Source organism: Saccoglossus kowalevskii, chromosome 16, assembly GCF_978046115.1.
Source record: "Saccoglossus kowalevskii chromosome 16, keSacKowa6.1, whole genome shotgun sequence".
NCBI classification, from domain to species: Eukaryota; Metazoa; Hemichordata; class Enteropneusta; family Harrimaniidae; genus Saccoglossus; species Saccoglossus kowalevskii.
Window position 1 is genome coordinate 21017816 of NC_140656.1, and position 20359 is coordinate 21038174.

The window sequence follows — 20359 nt, forward strand, 5'->3', positions numbered from 1 at the left end:
ATGATCCTTTTTAAAACCCATGGGATAGACTTGATCTTTCTGCATGGATCCTGTCAAAGGAGACATAACTTGTATGTACATGGCAACTGGGTTGATGTTTCAGTGTGTTGTATCAGCCACAGCCACAGATACGAGATTTCTCATCGTTGGTCTTCTTTCTATAATTTTACATTTTTTCCAATCCTCGTGAACCATAAGTATAGTATCTCCTTTCCTTCAATCTTGTACAGGAATCTGTTGCTGAAGCCAAACGACAAGAACGTACAGACAAACTGAAAAGCCTAGTTCGTTTTAACAACTATCGATGTGACGCATGTCCTGTGTATGGGCAAGACTTGTTCCAGGCAGTGTCCATTCTGAATGACACTGTACCATGTAGGGTGATGGATACAACGTGGAGGAGTGCTGGATTGATTCATTGTTATAACGTACATAGCAATCCCAATGTTAACCATCCTCAAGTGTACTTCAGGCAGACCCAAACTTTACGAAACTTAATCAGAGTTCCTGAGCAGATAGTGGAAGATCTGAAAGAGATCATTGACAGGTATAGTTTGGTTTGTTATAATATTCAAAAGGGTGATTCATCCTATTACTGATAAGATTGAATTGTATGCGCTTGTCACTGTCTTTTTCATTCATTTTCATTTGTTCAGTACAAATAAATTATAGAAAAATGCACAATGTGTGAATTTGTTCCTAAATTATTGCATTCCTCAAGAGTTAGTCATCATATTTCACAACCACTTACGTTTGAAATTGATGCACTGTTTACATTGTCTTTTGCTGATTGGTTCAATTATCTGGTCTATAGGTATGCGTTCTGTGTTCCAACAACAGAGGCAAAGCCAGTGACAATGCATGCATCCCATGCGCCACCAAGTCTGCTGAAAAAGAATATGGAGATGAGGGAGATTTTACATAATCAGCTGATGCCAAAAACGCTTTTACTAAGTCCCTTTGAATCTGCGATGAAAATGCACTTCCCTGAAAGACGGCTTATACAGTATGACTGCGGTGAGTGCAAATTCAATTGACTTTCAATGAAATACTGTAAAATGCTTTTTTGATTCCTGTGTATGAAGCACACAATGAGTCTTTGCCGTTAGTGTGTCTGTATGTGCGTGTGATATCTAAAGCAAACACTTATTGGATTTGGATGAAACTTTGTACGTGGATGCTCTGAACTAATGCCAGGTTTTGATTAGTTTTGGGTAAAAATCTGTGCATATGAATTACCTAATTTGCATAATTAGTAAATTTTCGGCTTTCCCACTGATATCTCAAGTACTAAACATCACATTTCAATGACACTTGGTACATAGATGTCATAGAACACTGCACAGACCTGATAGTTTTTTAATTCCTCTTACACCGCCGTGTGAAATTATGAAAGTTTTCATCACGGCAGTCGTCAAAGAGGGGAGAGTAATGATCCTTTTTTAAACCCATGGGATAGACTTGATCTTTCTGCATGGATCCTGTCAAAGGAGACAAATAGATTTGTGTTTACTTATTCATTTACTCAGTATTACTTTAGTGAAATGGAAAAAAAATATTACTACAAACTAAAATTAATGAGAACATTTATAATACGCAATTGCTGTTTTGGCACTGGGCAACCCTTGCCTTGCTAGTAACCCTTGCTCTGCATCAAGTTGGTTTAAAATTAGGGCCTTTGCATTAGCAGACAATTCTTATTCTAAACTAATCATACAAGTAGAATCGGTTAACACACTTGATTTAAGATATGGTTACTGACTAAATATGAATTGGTCTTGTGATACTTCGATCATCTCATCTTAGGAGACCATCTGTGGATAAAAAAGTACTCTTTACCAGGCCTTGACACGAGTCATATAGCCCGGGACAAAAACTATTTCCATTTGGACAAATTGAACAGTATAACACACTTGACCTAAGACTAGTAAATATCTGAGCAACATATACTTTGGATAAGTGAGTTAATGTCAAGCCCTGTGTACATGGCATTAAATGCCCCTACCAATTTCCCAGATTCAACTTCTTAAACTAATTCTTGTTCCTTTACAGGCAAGCTCCAGAGACTTGATCATTTACTTCGAGAGTTGAAGTATGGAAGTCACAGGGTGCTGATATTCACCCAGATGACTCGTATGCTTGATATTCTGGAGTGTTTTCTCAACTACCATGGTTATACTTATCTTAGATTAGACGGCACAACTAAGATTGAAATGAGACAGGTGAGTGGTTTGCTCAGTATGTTTTGTGTATTCACTTATTGGTCATATTTACCAAGACTAGTTAAAATCATCTATATTTTGATTAGTTGTGGAAGTGGCCATACATTAAAATCCATGTTTGAGTGGGAATTTCTGCTTGGAATTCATAAAACTCTCACAGGAGACATACTACATGAGCTTATTCAGTGTTAGTGTTGAACTATGTATCGCAAAATGGATTCCATGATTTGTTCATTTCATGATATCTTCAATTATCTTATTTTGATGAATAGTTTTGTCGTTTTTGATAAAATGTTGAATTTTCGTATTTGTTGAAACTGCAAGTCTGATTGATTTGGGATATTATACATATAGGTTCTACAGGTGGACTTCTTCAAGATTTATTAGTTTTGTGATATCTTCAATACTCAGTTGAAATGTGCATTGCTAACAGCAGAGCCATCTCAGCTTAGAGGCTGCTTGTTTCACTTCATGTCTGGGTTGATTCCACGTTTCATACCCACTCAAATTCACTTTCAAATTTCAAATCAAATTACTTGTGTCAAAAAGTAATTGATACTGTTAAAACTGACGTCAGCAACTAAAAAGAAATGGGATATTGTAATAGTTGCGGCTAATTGGTGGAGTGGATTTCAGCAACAATATTTTAAATGAATTGTTAATATTTTTGCAGGCTTTAATGGAACGTTTCAATGCAGATAAAAGGGTCTTTGTATTTATACTATCAACACGTAGTGGTGGTGTTGGTGTGAATTTGACTGGTGCAGACACTGTCATCTTTTATGACAGTGACTGGAATCCTACCATGGATGCACAAGCTCAGGATCGATGTCATAGAATTGGACAAACAAGAGATGTACACATTTACAGGTATCCTATCTTGACAATATACATGTGCCGCCACAGCATAGTGGATAATTTGCGTATGAAGTTATTTTAGTAGCGTCCTCTTACACCGCCGTTCGAAATTATTAAAGTTTTCATCACGGCAGTCGTCAAAGAGGAGATAGTAATGATCCTTTTTAAAACCCATGGGATAGACTTGATCTTTCTGCATGGATCCTGTCAAAGGAAACATTTTATAAGTTGCCATATATATGTATGATGTAATCCCTTGTTGAAAATACTGATAGTTTATGAATTTGTTCTGCACAGATTAATTAGTGACAAGACAGTGGAGGAGAATATTCTGAAGAAGGCTAATCAGAAACGAATGTTGGTTGATGTCTCCATTGAAGGAGGTAACTTTACAACTGCCTTTTTCAAACAGGTACGCAAGTCAGTCTTCCATGTGTATTGTTTTCTGCTTATTTTGAACACCAATATTCAACTCCCATGTTATTTACCAAAACCATATCTTATTTTCTTGGAGTTGTTATGTTTGATGCTTCGCTCACAGTGATCTTTGAGGGAGAACTAGGGATTAAAGTTGCGCCCATTATTAAGGCCAAAATTTATAAAATTGCCGTAGCACATGGCCAACAGCCCTTGACCAAAGCTTCTATTTCACCATGAATTCACTTAGATCACGGCTGAAAAAACACAAGAAAACAAAAGATTTTCATTGCAACAATTTATCAGATACCAAGTATCCATTGAGTTACTGAAACTACTGGCAGCACGTAGGCCATCGTTGCAACATTTTGACAAAATGTAACATAATGTACTAAAATGTGATCATTTGATTGGCTAATACAAATCTTTTGTTCTTTTGTATGTTATTGTTGATATTGCTCAACAAGCAATTCTGTTTATTGGTATAACAGGAAAATGTATCAACTATATGAACCCTTTCTGTTTCTAGTCTAGTATTAGTGATCTGTTCAACATGTCGGCACAGGCACAGAAAGAAGAGAAAAAGGTTCTAATTGAGGAAATAAAGCCTGAACCAGTACAAGATCCGTTATCACAGACTGAACTAGAGCAGGTAGGTTTTATTTGAGAAACACTGTTCATTGCGTGATTATAATTCATTGACTGATTTCTGAGTGTTCAGTTTGTGGATTTTGTGCTCCACGCTAAATCAAAATGCAGTACATGTGTCGGAATTGCTTGCTTTTTGTGCAATGCAATCATGTATTATACTGCATACATTTCCATAGTTTCACAACTCGTACGTGAAAAGCGAAGCATCTTAATCACCTTCTTGTTCCACATAGATGTCTGTTTTGATCTGAAAAACAGGTCATGGAAATCCTTCATTTCAATCTCTAGGCAAGAAGATTCTGTATCAATAGTGAGAAGTGTCTTGTAACGAGCAAAACAAGAGATGCGTCAATAGTAAACGTTTCATACAGCCAATGACAAATATTCTATTCACTGTTTTTTTTGTAGGCTTTGGCTAAAGCAGAGGATGAATTAGATGTGAAGGCAGCTACCATAGCCTGTGCAGAACAAGAAGCAGAGTTGGCCGAGTTTGATGAAAATATTCCAATAGATGGGGAAGATAGTCAACAACCATCTGAAGAAGTGTCCAAAGTGGAGGAAGAACTCTCTCAACTTGAAGATCAGGTTAGGGATTTTATTGTTGAATTGTGCATCTCAAAAAAATGATTTGAAGATTGAATTATTGGTAGGGGAGTTTTTGTTTTTGACTCCCATGTGCGAAGCACAAAATGGGAGTCTTTGCAGTTAGTGTGTCTGTATGTGTGTATGTGTGTATGTGTGTATGTGTGTGTGTATGTGTGTATGTGTGTCCGACTGTTCCACTGCTATCTCAAGAACCATACATCGGTTTTTGATGAAACTTGGTGCATAGATGCTCTGGGCCAATGCGCAGATTTGATTAGGTTTTGGTAAAAATCCATGCTCGTTAATTACCTAATTTGCATGATAATTAGCTAATTTTTAGCTGTTCTATGACTGTTCCACTGATATCTAAAGAACCACTCATTGGATTTTGATGAAACTTGGTGCATAGATGCTCTGAACATATGCGCAGATTTGATTAGGTTTTGGTAAAAATCCATGCTCGTTAATTACCTAATTTGCATGATAATTAGCTAATTTTTAGCTGTTCTATGACTGTTCCACTGATATCTAAAGAACCACTCATTGGATTTTGATGAAACTTGGTACATAGATGCTCTGAACATATGCGCAGATTTGATTAATTTTTGGTAAAAATTCGTGCATATTAATTACCTAATTTGCATGATAATTAGCTATTTTTTAGTGGTTCCATGACTGTTCCACTGATATCTAAACAACCACTCATTGGATTTTGATGAAACTTGGTACATAGATGCTCTGAACTAATGCTAGGTTTTGATTAGTTTTTGGTAATAATCCGTGGATACTAATTACCTAATTTGCATAATAATTAGTCAATTTTCGGTTTTTCCACTGATATCTCAAGTACTAATCATCACATTTCAATGAAACTTGGTACATAGATGTCATACGACACTGCACAGTCCTGATAGTTCTTATGGTAATATCAGTACATATTAATTACCTAATTTGCATAATTAATTAATTTTCAGCATTTGATATAAGTAGTTAGCATTACATTTCAATGAAACTTGGTACTTACATACTCAAGGACTATGCAGAGATTGATTGTTTTCGATAAATATTTGTGCATATTAATCACCTAATTTGCATAATTAGTTAATTTTCAGCTTTTCCACGGGTATCTCAAGTACTAATCATCGCATTTCAATGAAACTTGGTACATAGATCCTTTAGGACTATGCAGAGACCTGATTAGTTTTTAGGGTAAATAATTGTGCATATTAATTACCTAATTTGCATAATTAATTTTCAGCTTTTCTACTGATATCTAAAGTACTAATCATCACATTTCAATGAATCTAGAATTATGCAGACCCAATTAGTTTCCGGTAAATATTTGTGCATATTAATCACCTAATTTGCATAATTAACCAACTTTCACACTGATATCTCAGGTACTATACATCACATATCAATGAATGTACATGGATGCTGTAGGACAATAGACAGACCTGAATAATTGTGGGTTAAAATCTGTACATATTAATTACCTAATTTGCATAATTAACCAATTTTAAGCTTTCACACTGATATCTAAAGTACCGTAAAAACTCCGAAATTTCGACCGGTTTTAAATAATTGGTGTTAGAAATGTGACGTGTTTTTAGAGTCAAAATTAAGGTGCATTTTCGGACGGTCGAATTTTTCAGAATAGAAATCAGCAAATGAAAAATTGGGATGATAGACAGTGTGCTTCATTAGTTTTTAAAAAATGCAATGTCCGTCAATTGACGTAAACTTCCTCATGTTTCACGGTAAAAGCAAAGATCGTGGCCGAGTTGTAACTCAAAATCTAAACAAAGTCATCAATCAGTATTATGACAAGCAAAACAAAACATCAAGACGCGGAGAAGAGGTCAGCACAAAACTAATAGGTCAAAAGACAAAGCTGTCTCGCACTACCTAGGAAAACTTGCGAATGTTCGAAGTACAGGTACCCATTGGACAAAAGATACATGGAAGTTTAGCAAACGATCTCCCCGACCCAGTGCAATGTATCCGGTTAGAATTAAAGCTCACGTGTCCCTTATTTGAGGGACCAAATTCTGCCGTAAATTCGCCCCTGGATTAAAAAATAAAATGGGATTTAAGAAAATAAAATGGGACTTTTAAGGTGTATTTTGGCGTCATTTTTCGGACATTTCAATCAATCCTGCCGGCTAAAATAGAGTAAGTTTTACCGTAGTCATTGACGTCTGTCTATTCAAGAGTACACGTGTATGATTTTTATCGTGACTAGCGTGAGCGGGTAAGCTTCCTTTCGAGAATGAGCTGTTATCACTGTGAACAATGTTAAATTATTCTTCAGATGACCAGTTTATTTTTTAAAAACAACTAATTTTTTTATTTAAAAAAAATCATGCCGTTTTCGCATCAAAATCCAAGCCAAAATATCGTACTACAACATCAATATCTTCCGCATTGCGTTCAATAACATTAACATATTTAAATAAGCTATGGTAATTTGAACACGTTGGCATCATCCAGCTTTTTGATTGGTTAATTAGCGATTTGACCTATTTGACCTAAGAGAACATGGCGGATATCCTACAGCATCAAACGTTTATACGAGACCGGAATCATTCGCTTACGATGAAACTAAGTTGACTTTTATTTGTATTTCATAACCATTCAACAAATTTATTTTGTGTACATTATTATAATCACTACTGAGTACAGTAATAATCAACAATTCAGAAACGCAGCATGCCGAGATTTTTGTGTTCGTTTTTATTTGAAACTTCGTTTATTTAGAATATATTTTCGTTACCAATAAAATAAAAATCTCTCAGTCAATCAGAAACCCTGATTCATGCCTTCGAGGAAGGTCCCGTTTGAACGCTCACATCGGTTTTTTTTTCGTTTGAGGGAAAACTAAAACTGGTCGCAATTTTCGAATAAGAATGAGTCGGCAATTTTTAGTGGAGTCGAAAATTTGGAGGCAAATAAAACACCGAAACCCGGCAAATAAATAGGTGGTCGAATTTTTAGAGGAGTCGAAATTTTGGAGTTTTCACGGTGCTAATTATTCCATTTCAATGAAACTTAGTACAAAGATGCTCTAGGACAATGTACAAACCTAATTAGTTTGGGGTAAAAATCTGTTTATATTAATTCCCTAATAAGCATAATAATTCATAATTTTTTGGTTCTAATCACATTTCAATTAAACTTGGAGACATAGATTTTCTGTTACATTGCGCAGACCTCATTAGTTTTACACTCAAATCTGGTCATATTAATTTTCTGATTTGCATAATTAGTTTTCAGCTAAGTAATTTCGAATTATATTTAATGTGTCTCCAATACTCTCAGCACATGGGAGTTCTTTCTAAGCTTTCTTTGATTATTCCTCTTACACCGCCATGTGAAATTATGAAAGTTTTCATCACGGCAGTCGTCAAAGAGGAGAGAGTAATGATCCTTTTTAAAACCCATGGGATAGACTTGATCTTTCTGCATGGATCCTGTCAAAGGAGACATGGTATAGTGACAAGTAACAGCAATACGCTGCTGAATTGAAATAGGGATGCAATTACAATGAACTACATACAGTTTTGTGAGTTCATTTGGATTGATTTACTTGAATCTGTTTTTTCTTCATCTTTAGCTCACACCAGTTGAAAGGTATGCTCTGATATACCTCGAATCTACACTGGAACCAGTTGCGTGTGAACAGTTGAAACTTGCAGAGGTATGAATTTTGCTTTCATAAATACAATGTATTGTTAGTGTAATGTATTTATAAACTGTATTTGCTGTTAGAATTTCAGAGGTAATGGCATTTGTAAGCAGAGTATTTAATTTTTTAGTACATCGGCCCAATGCTGTCATTTATCTGCTTTGGCTGGACCTTAAAGAAATATAGGGCCATGTGCTTTAGTTGGAACACTGTTCATCACCCGCACCCCCGGAGGTATGCAGGAAAAGATGCATTTAGTCTGCCAGGCTGCTTCTTGTGTCTAAGCAACTGTATTAAAAGCTTACATGTGGATCAATACCCCTTGTGCCTGTCTTTTTTCGTAGTGAATATTTACTGCGTCCTCCCTCCCGGTGATCTGGTCTGTTGTAACTAAATGTATGCATTGTCATCCCAAATTTCCATGCATCTACCATTTTCAGTGAGGAAGCTCCCTCTCCCCAACAGTTAGCAACCAGACCCAAATTGATTTATGTGATTCCATTTTCATTCCTATAAAATCAGTTGTATTAGATGGCATACTGAGTAGTGAGAATTGCAGACACATTCCTGCCACTGATTTATTTAACCCTTGCAGGAACAAGTTGAAGCGGCAAAGAAAGAATGGGAGTTGGGGAGATTACAGAAATTGAAAGAGGAAGAAGAGCGTAAAGCAGAGATGGAGGATGACGACATCCTGTATACGTACAGCAGGGAGGAAGCGTATAACAAGGTGCATAAACAAAAAAGACGAAGCACTAGGGATAGTAGTAGACGCTCATCAGGAGTTTCCCGCTCAAATAATGCAAAATCAAAATCTAATGATAATTCTAGCAATAGTGTCTCCCAGCAAAAAAATTCAACCCAACAATCAATTCAATTGCCCAAGTCTCCAACAACTCGCCTATTAGTAGAAAATGGACCCACCACTCCGAAAGCTAGCCCCGCTCAGTATATTACTCGGCGTAATAGTGAAAACTTTGGTAAATGCGGCAGTGGTTCTGATCTCAACTCTCCTAGTAGTATAGATGGCCATGTAATGACCAGATCTAGGAATAATTCTTCCAGTAACATAGATGCTGTTGCTCTTGGTAGCCCCAGAGCTAGCTCGCCGATTAAACAAATGTGCTCCCCAACTAGACAGAGGCGAAGCTCCAGAATATCCTCGGACGATCTTGGCAATGGTGGTGGTAGTAACTTATTACAGCCTCTTAAGGAGTCTAGTTGATGATGGTTGAACGTTAGACTTTTCTGAACCCAGAATCCAGTCTGTTTTCAGTTGGTGGTTTTGAACAAATTATGATGCAAGTCTTCTACTCATGATTTGTTTATATTTCTTTATTCAAACTAAACAAATCAACTTATTCCTTCCTGAATGAAAAGGATGAAGTGACAGATCTTGTATTCAATATCGTTAACGAAATGCTGGATTCCGGGTTTGTGCTGAAGCATAGCAATCATGTTTTAGGGCTTGTATTTGGCTGCAGAAATTCCAGTACTCTTGACGAATTCATAACTGATTAATAGTACTTGTACTTCAATGTCAGGGTTTGGTGTCATTCAGTGGAAGGGAGATAACAGTAATGACTTCTACGGAATGTACCATAGATGCAATGTTTATGTTTAATTTGTACATGTATTTATTGTACATTGTAAAAAATGATTGAAGCCAAATTTTGTATTAGAGCAAAATATATTTTGGCTTTGCAGTTTACAGGAATGCAAGCTATTTTTTTTTCTGTTTTTTTTTTTTTTTGGCAAAGCTTTGTCTTTGTGGTGAGATTATTGTTCTCTGGGATGAAGAGATGTTTTTTTTTCTCCTGTTGAAATAAATTAATAAATGCTGAAAAAAACAAAAAAAATCTGTTACATCGTCTTTGTGTGCGTCTTTGGTGTTGTGTGTGTTCTGTACAAACGGATGGCTTAAGAGGGAGTCTGGGACCTTCAGAGGCTGCTGTGTAAGTGTGATTCAAGGCCTATGGTGTCAATCAAAACTCGTTATTTTATTGTATCGTTCAAATTTTCCTAGATTAGTTTCAGCAATTTATACAGGTGTGTGCTTTAACAACTTGAATCAGGCTTCAGAGACGGTTATACTTCGCATGGACCTGATTTTAGAATGGCATGGGCCAGTGTATTTGGCTGAGACAAGTATAAATTATTGGGGTATAGATGATTTGATTTTTGTTTTCTCGCAGTTTGATTGGCACCATTTCTGTCTGTTGACACACTTGTCCAGCTACTCTTACCCATTGCCATCTCAAGTACAGGGCCATGCGATCGTCATGGATGCATGCAAGGAATGGTGTATGCGGAGAGTTGAAGGACTCCAATGTGGTGGTGGTGGGGGGGGGGGGGGTGTCTGCCTTGATAGTTTTATGCTTCATTGAACATGTAGAATATGGACTGAGTGACAATTTTCTAAAACTCTCTCGTTTTTCTCAGAACCATTTGTGAAATGAAAGTACAAAAAAAATAAGATCGGCAGGCCTTGAATGTAATGTAAAACATACTTTTGACGAGTTGAAAGTGAGTTGGACAATGACCTTGTGATTTTAAAATCTGGCAATATGGACATGCCCTACTTGCTACTTGTTATTGTAATAACAATATTACATATTTTTTATGTTTAAAAATTTAATCACATAGCCAAGTGTTGGTTATCTGCATTCAACACATGTCAACCATAAAGTCTCAATTAGTACACGTCTCTTAGATAAATTGTGCTCCATATCAAGGCAGTCCTGTCCACTCGCATTCCAATAATTAGCTGAATACCTGTATCCATGGAAACCACAATCCCTTCATTTATGCACTGTGGTGATTAATATTTAATTGGTATATTTTGAAAACTGCAGCAACATATTGACCACTCGTGACAAGTTTACAAATTTAATGCTGGCCAAAAGCAAACATCAGAATAATTGGTCGTATTGCTATCAAAGCTTCTATGCACAACTACTGAAAGTGACAATTTGCCATTTATGCATCAAGGCACAAATTCCTGAGCACTTCCTACTGTTGGCTCACATTTTGATCTACGGAAATCTAGAATGAGTATACCAAATATTTTCTCTTTGGGTCTGAAATTCTCTTGTTACTTCTCATGGACATGTTTTCCACATTTGTCAAAAATTGATTTACTGACAAGACTACATGCCAGTTAAGTTGGTCATAAATTAGAACGCTGCACTATTAAAATTTTGATGGGTGCAATTGTGGTTAAAATGTTAACCAACCCCTGTTTGTGAATCTAAAAACTGAAGTGAACTCGGCGATTTCTATGGATATAAGACTATTGGTGTCCATGAAGATGCCAGCAGAAGACTGAACACTGACATTGTGTAAAATCATGTTTTTTCAGGTTTATGTAGCAGATACTTCATCAGCTGTGATGCCAGTAAGTACAATTTTTTTCTCCTGATAACAAAATAAACACTACTTGTTCAGGGAAAAGTTACAGTATAAATTGTTTTGCCAGCCCCCCAAAAATTACAGCTGGTCTGTTGAAAGGCAATGAAACTTTATTTTTTAGCATTCATGCCATTTCTGGTTGATTAACCATGTGCTTGAGACTTGAGACTTGAGGGTTGAGAGGGCACACAGTATCAAAGTCAATGTTGTCTTAGTATACATGTCCACATAATAAAGCATCTTTTTCTAAAGGGCAGCAAGGCAATTTAAGCCTTGTAATTTACATTAATACTCAGATGTTGCATTTCAGAAATAATATAAAATCTTGTCTGGTATAAAGATTGTTGTATGAACCTAGATCAATCCTTACCTGATTTGGAATAATCATCTGCATTAATTCAGAAGCCCAACACAAACGTCTAGGCGACTAAACAGCCTGGATGATAAAAACAAAGTAATGTTCTACCTTGGTCAAAATTATGGCATTGGAGTACCTCAATATGTTGCTGGTTCCTGGCAAGTCGGACGCAGATCACTACTAATCGCCATACTGTTCCACTGGGCTCTGAATCATGCGACTAGTGATGTAATTTGAAAACGTTCCGTACATAAACGTGTCTGTGTGTAATACTGCAATAATTCCACATCCATCCATCCATTCAATTATTCTTCCTACCTAGACATTTATCACTATTTTATGCAACTTTTGAGAGTAAAAAGAAACCCCTGTTCTTGTACACGAGTCTCAACGTCAGGTACTGGTAACCAAAGCAAATGCAACAAAGAATGAGAACTAGATGGACCAATCATAATGCTGGAACCATTACTAGTTACCGCCTCTTGTGGCTTTGTTCGCCATGAAAATTGAGGTGGGAGCCAGCCAACTACAATGCATAATGGCAGGCTTCATTAATAACTGAAGATGTACATTTCCCTTTCATTCCATTCTCATTGTGCGGTAACCTCTAGGAGCTTCACACCATTACATGGTTGACTTTCATTGATTTGATGAAACTTGGTACACAAATGTGCTGGGACAATGTACAGACCTGTTTAGTTTTGGTTTAAATCTTTTCATATTAATTACTAAATTTGCATTGGTCTGTGATATTGCGCAGACCTTACTGGTTTTACATTAAAATCTGCATTTAAATTACCAGATTTGCATAATAGTTTTCAGCTTTCCCATCATTAACCCGGGTCTCATCCTATTTCAAATGAATCTTGGTACATAAATACTCCAAGACAATGCAATGATCTAATAACGTCGTAGTTTGGGGTTTATTTATATACATAAAAAATAATGACCTAATTTGCATAATTTAATTTTCGGCTTTTAATTTATTGTTGACAATCACTATATGAAACTTAGTACATATGTGCCCTCGAACAATACCTGTACCTAATTGGTTTGGGGGTCAAATCTATTCACTATTTTTGCTTTAATTGCATACCAATTGTTGTTCAATAAGACTTAGTATACAAGTGCCTGGAAACAATGCATTAGTTTTGGATGGAAATTTGAGCATACTAATTGCTGAAATTGCACAATGTGCATAATCCTCATACTTCATTGAAATTTGGTTCATAGATGCTCTGGGTAGTCCACAGATGGGATTAGTTTAATAATGAAAAACACAAGCTTTCTTTGGTTCTGTATACATTTATCACTAATGGCATTTTGTAGAATTGTGTTGCGAGGATGTGGCTGCCTTTTTATAATCTTTCTAAACAAGGCATTGGATCTGCTATTGCGAGATTCATTTGTTTATGAACACGGTCATTTGTAGGGAAAAAATTGCAGAATTACTGACACATGGATTGCAGTTTGGGCCATCCATTAAAGTTACCTTTAAAGTTAACAGCATTGCTAAATCTTGCCACCTCTATTGATCACGGTCACCTTTCATGAACGTTTTTTTTTATTCATTAAATCTTGAGAATCCCATGAATTTGGCGTAATATTTTTCTTGGTGGATAATTTTATCCTAATGCCGATAGGCTACTTGACGTTACTGAACTATGACTGTATTGTTTACTCTCCAGATGTGGGCACCACCAACCCCTCCCCAGGATGACAATGATGTGTACATAGATACAGCCATGTGTATATTGTATGAGAGCAATCCCATGTCGGAGTCTCAACTACCACAGTGTTACGTCAAGAAGGAACGTGTCAAGAGAATACGATTAGATTCAGTTGGTAAGAAACTCCCTCCCTCCCTCTCCATTGAATGACATTTCTGTTATGGTAATGCACATCATTGTGGTGATTCTTCGTTTCTAAATTGTACCAAATCTTTAAAAACTATCAATTCTCCATTGGCTGCAGCCATTGTGCATTTATTGTCTGATGTGAAAAAAAAATTGACATCATGAAATTATTTTTCTTAAAATGTGTCGACCCACATCATTCATAGTTGACAGATTTTGATTTGATCTCTGGCGCAATAGGTCATAAGAAGGTTCTCAAGGGAGAGCATGTCCACTTGCCAAGATCACTGTTCGACCGCCCAACTGCTGCCATTATCAAGATGAGACGTGAAGCCAAGCAACTAAAGATCAAAGCGTTAATGAAGCAGCAGCCAATGAAACCGATACCTGTAGTCAATAAGCCAGTCATTGATACGCAGCAAGACAAGCCTGAGTGGCTGATTAATGAAGATTGGGCTTTATTACAGGTATGTTGAATTTTTATATATATCTAAGGGTAAATTACCGGATATAGTATAATCAATGTCATGAATCTTAGATGTTGGTTGTCTGAACATTTGGCAGTGAATACATTATGCCCACTTGTGATATTTAGGTCTTTGGTACCCATACTTGCAAGCTATCACTCTAGTGTGCAATTACAAAAAAAATCACAGTAACATTGTAACGAGTTACAAATTACCACAGGATGACTGGAACTTTTCCTCATGGTCACCCTCTCAGAGATGAGCATGTGGCTACCCTCAATAAATAAATATTTATAATAATTTAATTGCATTCTGTAATTCAAACTCCCATTGCTTTGCTGGTTTTCTTATTCATATGGTTTTGTTCGTCTTGCCTTCACTCTAGGCGGTGCAGACTCTTCTTGAGCTACCCCTGAACCTGACGGTGGTGTCACCAGGTCACTGTATCAATTGGGACTTGGTAAGCGATGTGGTCAACTCGTGTAGTCGCATTTACCGTTCACCAAAGCAGTGCAAGAATCGATACGAGAGCGTGATAGTGCCGCGAGAAGAGGGGAAGATTTTGTACGATACCAATCCAAAGAAGCAGAAAAAATCCAAGGGTATCTATAAGGTGAGCTTTTAACATTTATTAAAATTGATGAATGTAATTTGATAGTCAATCGGAAACAACTAGACAAGACAGTTGAATAAACACATGCCTGTCATGCATATTTAACAGCAACGCTAGGCCTTAACGGTCTATAACAGTCCCTCATGCAGGCTTTTAGCCAGTAACCTATCTAGACAGTCACAAATTTCATTTGACTGGAAATTTCTACAAACCTGTCCAATTTTGATTGTAAATTACCAGAAAATTAGAAAAGACCCAAAAATCATACACAAAAAATCACAAAGGCAATTTCTATTTTCTGGCTATAACCCTGCCCTCAATCATTGCATCTCTCGCATGAAATGAGTGGCTTTGGCATTCTGCAAACACAATGCAGCATTTGATTTGATCATTTTAGGCCAAAGGGGCTGTTTGTATTTTAGTGAAAAATATTCATATCCAATTGTTTAGCAATTTCTATCCAAGATGTCGTTGTTCCTTAACATTTTTGCTTTTGTCATATCAAAGAAGTTGATTGATCGCCACCTTGCGTTGTGCCCATACTACTTTGTGGTATTGTTTTATTTACATTTGGCAGAAAATAAGATATCAAATGAAAACTGGGTCCATGGCGTTGGGAAAATCCTTTGAAAGTCTTTTGATCTTTTGAGGTCTGGAAAGTCTTAAATTACAAGAAAAATAAAAAAATCTTTGAAAAGTTTTTAAATTTCTTCATAGTTATTAATTATTTAAGAAAGGCCCGTTTTTCTCCAGGGAACTACCATTTTCTTTGAACTTGATAAGCTTTGGTGATGTTGGCCTAAATTAAGGGTAAAAATGTCTTTCGGGGGGGGGGGGGGTGCAAGAAAGTTTGGGAAAAGGTCTAGAAAAGTCTAGAATAATTTGGCTATTGGTGCTATGGACCCTGGGAAAAGTTTTTTTTTTTTTTTAATTAGTGTTCATGGATGAATATAATCCATTTTTATATATTGTACAGAATGTGAATACATGCCCATAACAATTTAACAGATTTGCAGCCATCTTGCTCTTTGGCGATACTCCATTAGCTTTATCAGAAGTGAAAACGTACAAAACATTGCATTGGCTGGACACTAGATAATTGAAATATTGTTTTACATTGATGATAAACAAATTTTTTACTTTATGTAAGCCTATGTATTAAGAAAAAAGCAAACATGGGATTACTTTACTTAAGACATGAATGTATAATTTCTCTAAATTACAATTATTTGTTTATACATTGTCCATTTTCTAGTAAATTTGTTTTTATAACATAAATAATGGCAGTTGCTTGGATTTCAGACCAAAAATAACAGGCCCATGAAGACAAGTCAGCTGTTCTCACAAGATCAAAACTCTTCTTTCTCCAACTTGCTGTCTGGTAAATTTGACCTGGTGAAAGTCACAGCTTCAAAGCGAACACCACCTCTGAAACAAGTGTAAGTTAGTCTTTTTTTTTTTGTCATTTTCTAGTGAGCTGTTTCAAACTTTAATACGTGTGTGTGTGGAGGAATTCAGTTTCCAGTTCATCTTGAGGTATTGATTTTTATTGTGGTGCGAAAATGGTCAAAAGTAATGTACATTAAAGCTGGGAAGTCATCACCTATGTATGCGTCAGGTGGCCATAGCGTGTCATTGTTTACAAACAAGCATCTACCCATGAGCTTTTGCGTAATTACCGTATGTTATTGTCGCTTGGGACTTAATTCTCGCACGTGCGCAGGTGACAACCCTCTCGCTTTAAAGCACTACTGATTTTGTATAACAAATCATCTGCTGAAAGTTTCCGTGGATAGCCAAAATGACTGGTTATATAATGGCGTCAACAGGAGATGTGTTGTATATATCATAAGGGACTCGTACTAAATGGTGTGATGACTGTCGCATGTTGTTGCGTAAAAAAACCTTGATTTAGCATCAAGAACAGATATTTTGTCAAATTTGAATTTTTTTGTAAAATATTTGAATGTAATATTCCTCGATAATCTATGTAACATAATACAAACCATCTGTATTTCAGATTAAAAAATCCAAACCAAAAAAATCCCAAACATGCAGCGGTGTTGTTGGACAGTAGTATCAATTATGACAAACCTCTAGTACCTGTACAAGTGGCGGCCATCAGAGCTGAGCGTATTTCGCGGGAGAAGAAACAGCAACAACTTGCAGCAGCCAATGCTGCGGTAAGTACATTTTATTTATTGTTTATGAAGGTCTCAATAATGTCAGCCTTGCATTGCTGCTGTGTATGCAGTTATACATACTAATTACAGATAGTATTGTCCGTTGTATGTCCCTGTTCATTTGTGATAAAAATCAGGCATTTATGGATGGATTTTGTTTAAACTTGGTGCATACGTTGGACATTATAGGACCCTTGGCATTTTATTTTTCAGATCGGATTTAAAATGCCTGACTGGCGGCCTCAATGTGAATGCAGTTCTCGTGCCATATTTCTGCCATGCTTTGACTGATTATGTTCAAATTTTATATATTATACATCATGACATAGATATATTAGGTTGAGTATTGATTCAAAATGGCCAAATAGCAGCCATTTTCGTGCTAAAAAATCAAGCATTTCTGGCTCTACAGAACTGGATCTTGGCGTTTATGGATGGATTTTGTTCAAACTTTGTACATACATTAGATATTATGGGTTCCTGATGCACGTCATTTTATTTTTCAGATTGGATTCAATATGGCTGACTCGCAGCCATTTTGTTTAAATGAATGCACTTTTAGAGCCATATCTCTGATGTGCTTTGGCTGATTATGTTAAAATTTTATATATTTATTTTACATCATGCTGACTGGTGGCCATTTTGTTTAAATTAATGCTGTTCCAGATCAATATTTCTCAACATGGACAAGTATTTGCTTGAGAATCAGTTACGAGATGTCAATCATTTTAATCTTTAAAAGATCATCATAATCAAGCATCATCTTCTGGATCCATACTTCTGACGTGTTTATGTTCCAACTATATTACTATAACAGGAACTGTGTTTGTCAACATTTGCTTTCATCATTCATGCATAATGAGGGATCTCAAAGTGAACAGAAAACAGTCCATTTGCTAAGGCATGCCAGTTAGATTTCTTGCATGAACCTTTTCGGTAAATAATTCTTGTGTGCATTTTCCAAATGTTTTCAGGCTGCAGCAGAACAGCAACAGCAACAGAGAATAGCTGCTGCACAACAGCAACAAGCAGCTGCAGCAGCAGCTGCTGCTGCTGCAGTTCAACAGCAGCAGCAAGTGGCTCAAGTCCAACAGGCTCAGCCAACTGCAACAGTTCAGGTTGCTCAAGCCGTGCCGGTAGCTGCTACAGCAACGACAACAACGGTTGTGGTATGTTACCTATTACAATGTCATCCTGAGTGGATATCATTACCTCATGCATATACGCAGTTTATATACATGTTGTCTCACAAAAGCTTTTATTACTGCATAGCAGTGTGTCCTCTAACCACTTTGTTCATAAAATATGAATTTTTATTTCACCGAATTCTATAACTATAGATTATTGTATCAATGTATAATTTCCTGTTGTGCCAATGACGTGCCAGTGAATTAGCACAACTAGTCAGTGGCACATCGTATCAGCTGAGAGGGCACACTTGTCAATTACAATTTTAAAAGTCAAGTTCTGTATGGCAAAACAAATTAAAAGTTTCACCCATAGCCATCGTTCCGATATGGAATATTTCGATTCTCAAGGAATGAATGTGTTATTACATGTGGCGGCTCCTGAGCAAGACTGAAATTTAATCTTACTGTGTAAATACTGGTGCTGCCTTATAACGTATGGTGTATCATTAATATGCCACACAATATTTCCATTGCCTTCCTGTTGTGGTTGACATTTTGCTATTTCTGAACCATCATGTACCTGACTCGTGTTTATGGTTGTACACAGCAAACTGGTCCACTTACAAGAACACCGCCAGTGAAAGCAGCCGGTAACAACAGTATTGTGGTGAACACTGCAGGCAGTGTGGCATCGGTGGGAGCTGGCACTACATTTGCCAACATTAATAAAAGAATGAGTCAAACTGCATCACTTCCGGGTCAAGTTACCGCTGCAGTAAGTTTTACCCAAAATCGTGTAGCTTTACCAAAATACTCTAAAAGTGATGATAAACAGATTACATCAGTTAATTTCTAGTATCCTATAGATGGATTGAAATATATGGCGATATTTGTCGAAATCTTAATCTCTATGAATATTTTTATTCATACTACTAAAAACTGAAATCTTTGACCCTTGTGGCAAATTAGTTTTTAATAATAGTAATAAAAACACCTTTTTTTTCGTAGACTATAAGTACTATTCCATCAACTATTGTTGGTGCAACAAGACAGCAGCAAATCCGAACACCTATACAGGTTTCAGCAGCTGAGGTAGCAGCAGTAGTTGCAGGGCAAGTACAGCGTACAGGTGGCATAACTACTGCAGTTGCTTCCCCAGTAACTGCTTTACAACAAGGAAGAATTGCTGTCACAACTACAGGTAAGAGTTTGTGGTCTTTGTACCTGTGACATGAAAAAAGATGTAATATGCCTGAAAAATAGCTGTTGGCCCAGTAATTTTTAAGCTTCATTTCCAATCCGGTGTTTAGTAAAAACTATGTGGAACCACATTGCGGATTCGGCAAGGTTACCTTTTTGCTTTTATCTGTGATTCTAATAGCAAATATATTATTGCCTGCGTGCGGATGTGTTTTACCCCTGACATGCATTCTCTTCTGAGAAAACACTCACTTTACATTTCACAGGCAGCACCAAAAGCCTTACTCCTGCCCAAGTAGCTTACATAAAACAGCAGCAGCAGCAGCAGCAGCAACAGCAGCAGTTACAGCGCAAGGCAATTGCCCAGCAGCAGCAGCAGCAACAGAATGTCCAGTTGCGATTACAGGTGAGAAGATGTGCAATGTTTTATGCAATGGGCTGGGCACATTTGGTGGCTATTAAGGATGCGTTTCCAACATGATCAAAATTGATCACAGTAAATCATTCAAAAATCGCATACGTCATTCATATTTAATTCTTTTTTACCGAGAAAGAAGGATGTATTTCCAACATGTGCAAAATAATCTAAAAAGCGAGCAACTTTGAAAAGCCAACTGTTTTTTTCTGATCTCCTGTCTGCCAATTCGTGAACTTGTTAAACTCCGCTGTCAACTTTGTCGAGCGTAGCTCATATGAGTGATTGTCCGTCGTCGCCAGTGT

At 36.7% G+C, this 20359-nt stretch overlaps 1 protein-coding gene across 4 annotated transcripts in view; it reads left to right on the forward strand.

Annotated features, from left to right (window-relative positions):
* Positions 1 to 20359, forward strand: part of LOC100370809 (chromatin remodeling protein domino-like) — a 46736-nt gene that overhangs the window by 21726 nt on the left and 4651 nt on the right. For all 4 annotated transcript variants that reach the window (XM_085491207.1, XM_085491209.1, XM_085491208.1 and 1 more), the window contains 19 exons: positions 231 to 547; positions 815 to 1017; positions 2053 to 2222; positions 2896 to 3092; positions 3378 to 3492; positions 4027 to 4149; positions 4557 to 4733; positions 8350 to 8433; positions 9017 to 9151; positions 11783 to 11818; positions 13879 to 14035; positions 14287 to 14513; positions 14899 to 15126; positions 16429 to 16565; positions 17147 to 17309; positions 18284 to 18478; positions 19047 to 19214; positions 19448 to 19640; positions 19906 to 20045. In XM_085491207.1, coding sequence (XP_085347333.1) covers positions 231 to 547; positions 815 to 1017; positions 2053 to 2222; positions 2896 to 3092; positions 3378 to 3492; positions 4027 to 4149; positions 4557 to 4733; positions 8350 to 8433; positions 9017 to 9151; positions 11783 to 11818; positions 13879 to 14035; positions 14287 to 14513; positions 14899 to 15126; positions 16429 to 16565; positions 17147 to 17309; positions 18284 to 18478; positions 19047 to 19214; positions 19448 to 19640; positions 19906 to 20045 — 3165 coding nt within the window. The remainder of the gene's footprint in view (positions 1 to 230; positions 548 to 814; positions 1018 to 2052; positions 2223 to 2895; positions 3093 to 3377; positions 3493 to 4026; positions 4150 to 4556; positions 4734 to 8349; positions 8434 to 9016; positions 9152 to 11782; positions 11819 to 13878; positions 14036 to 14286; positions 14514 to 14898; positions 15127 to 16428; positions 16566 to 17146; positions 17310 to 18283; positions 18479 to 19046; positions 19215 to 19447; positions 19641 to 19905; positions 20046 to 20359) is intronic.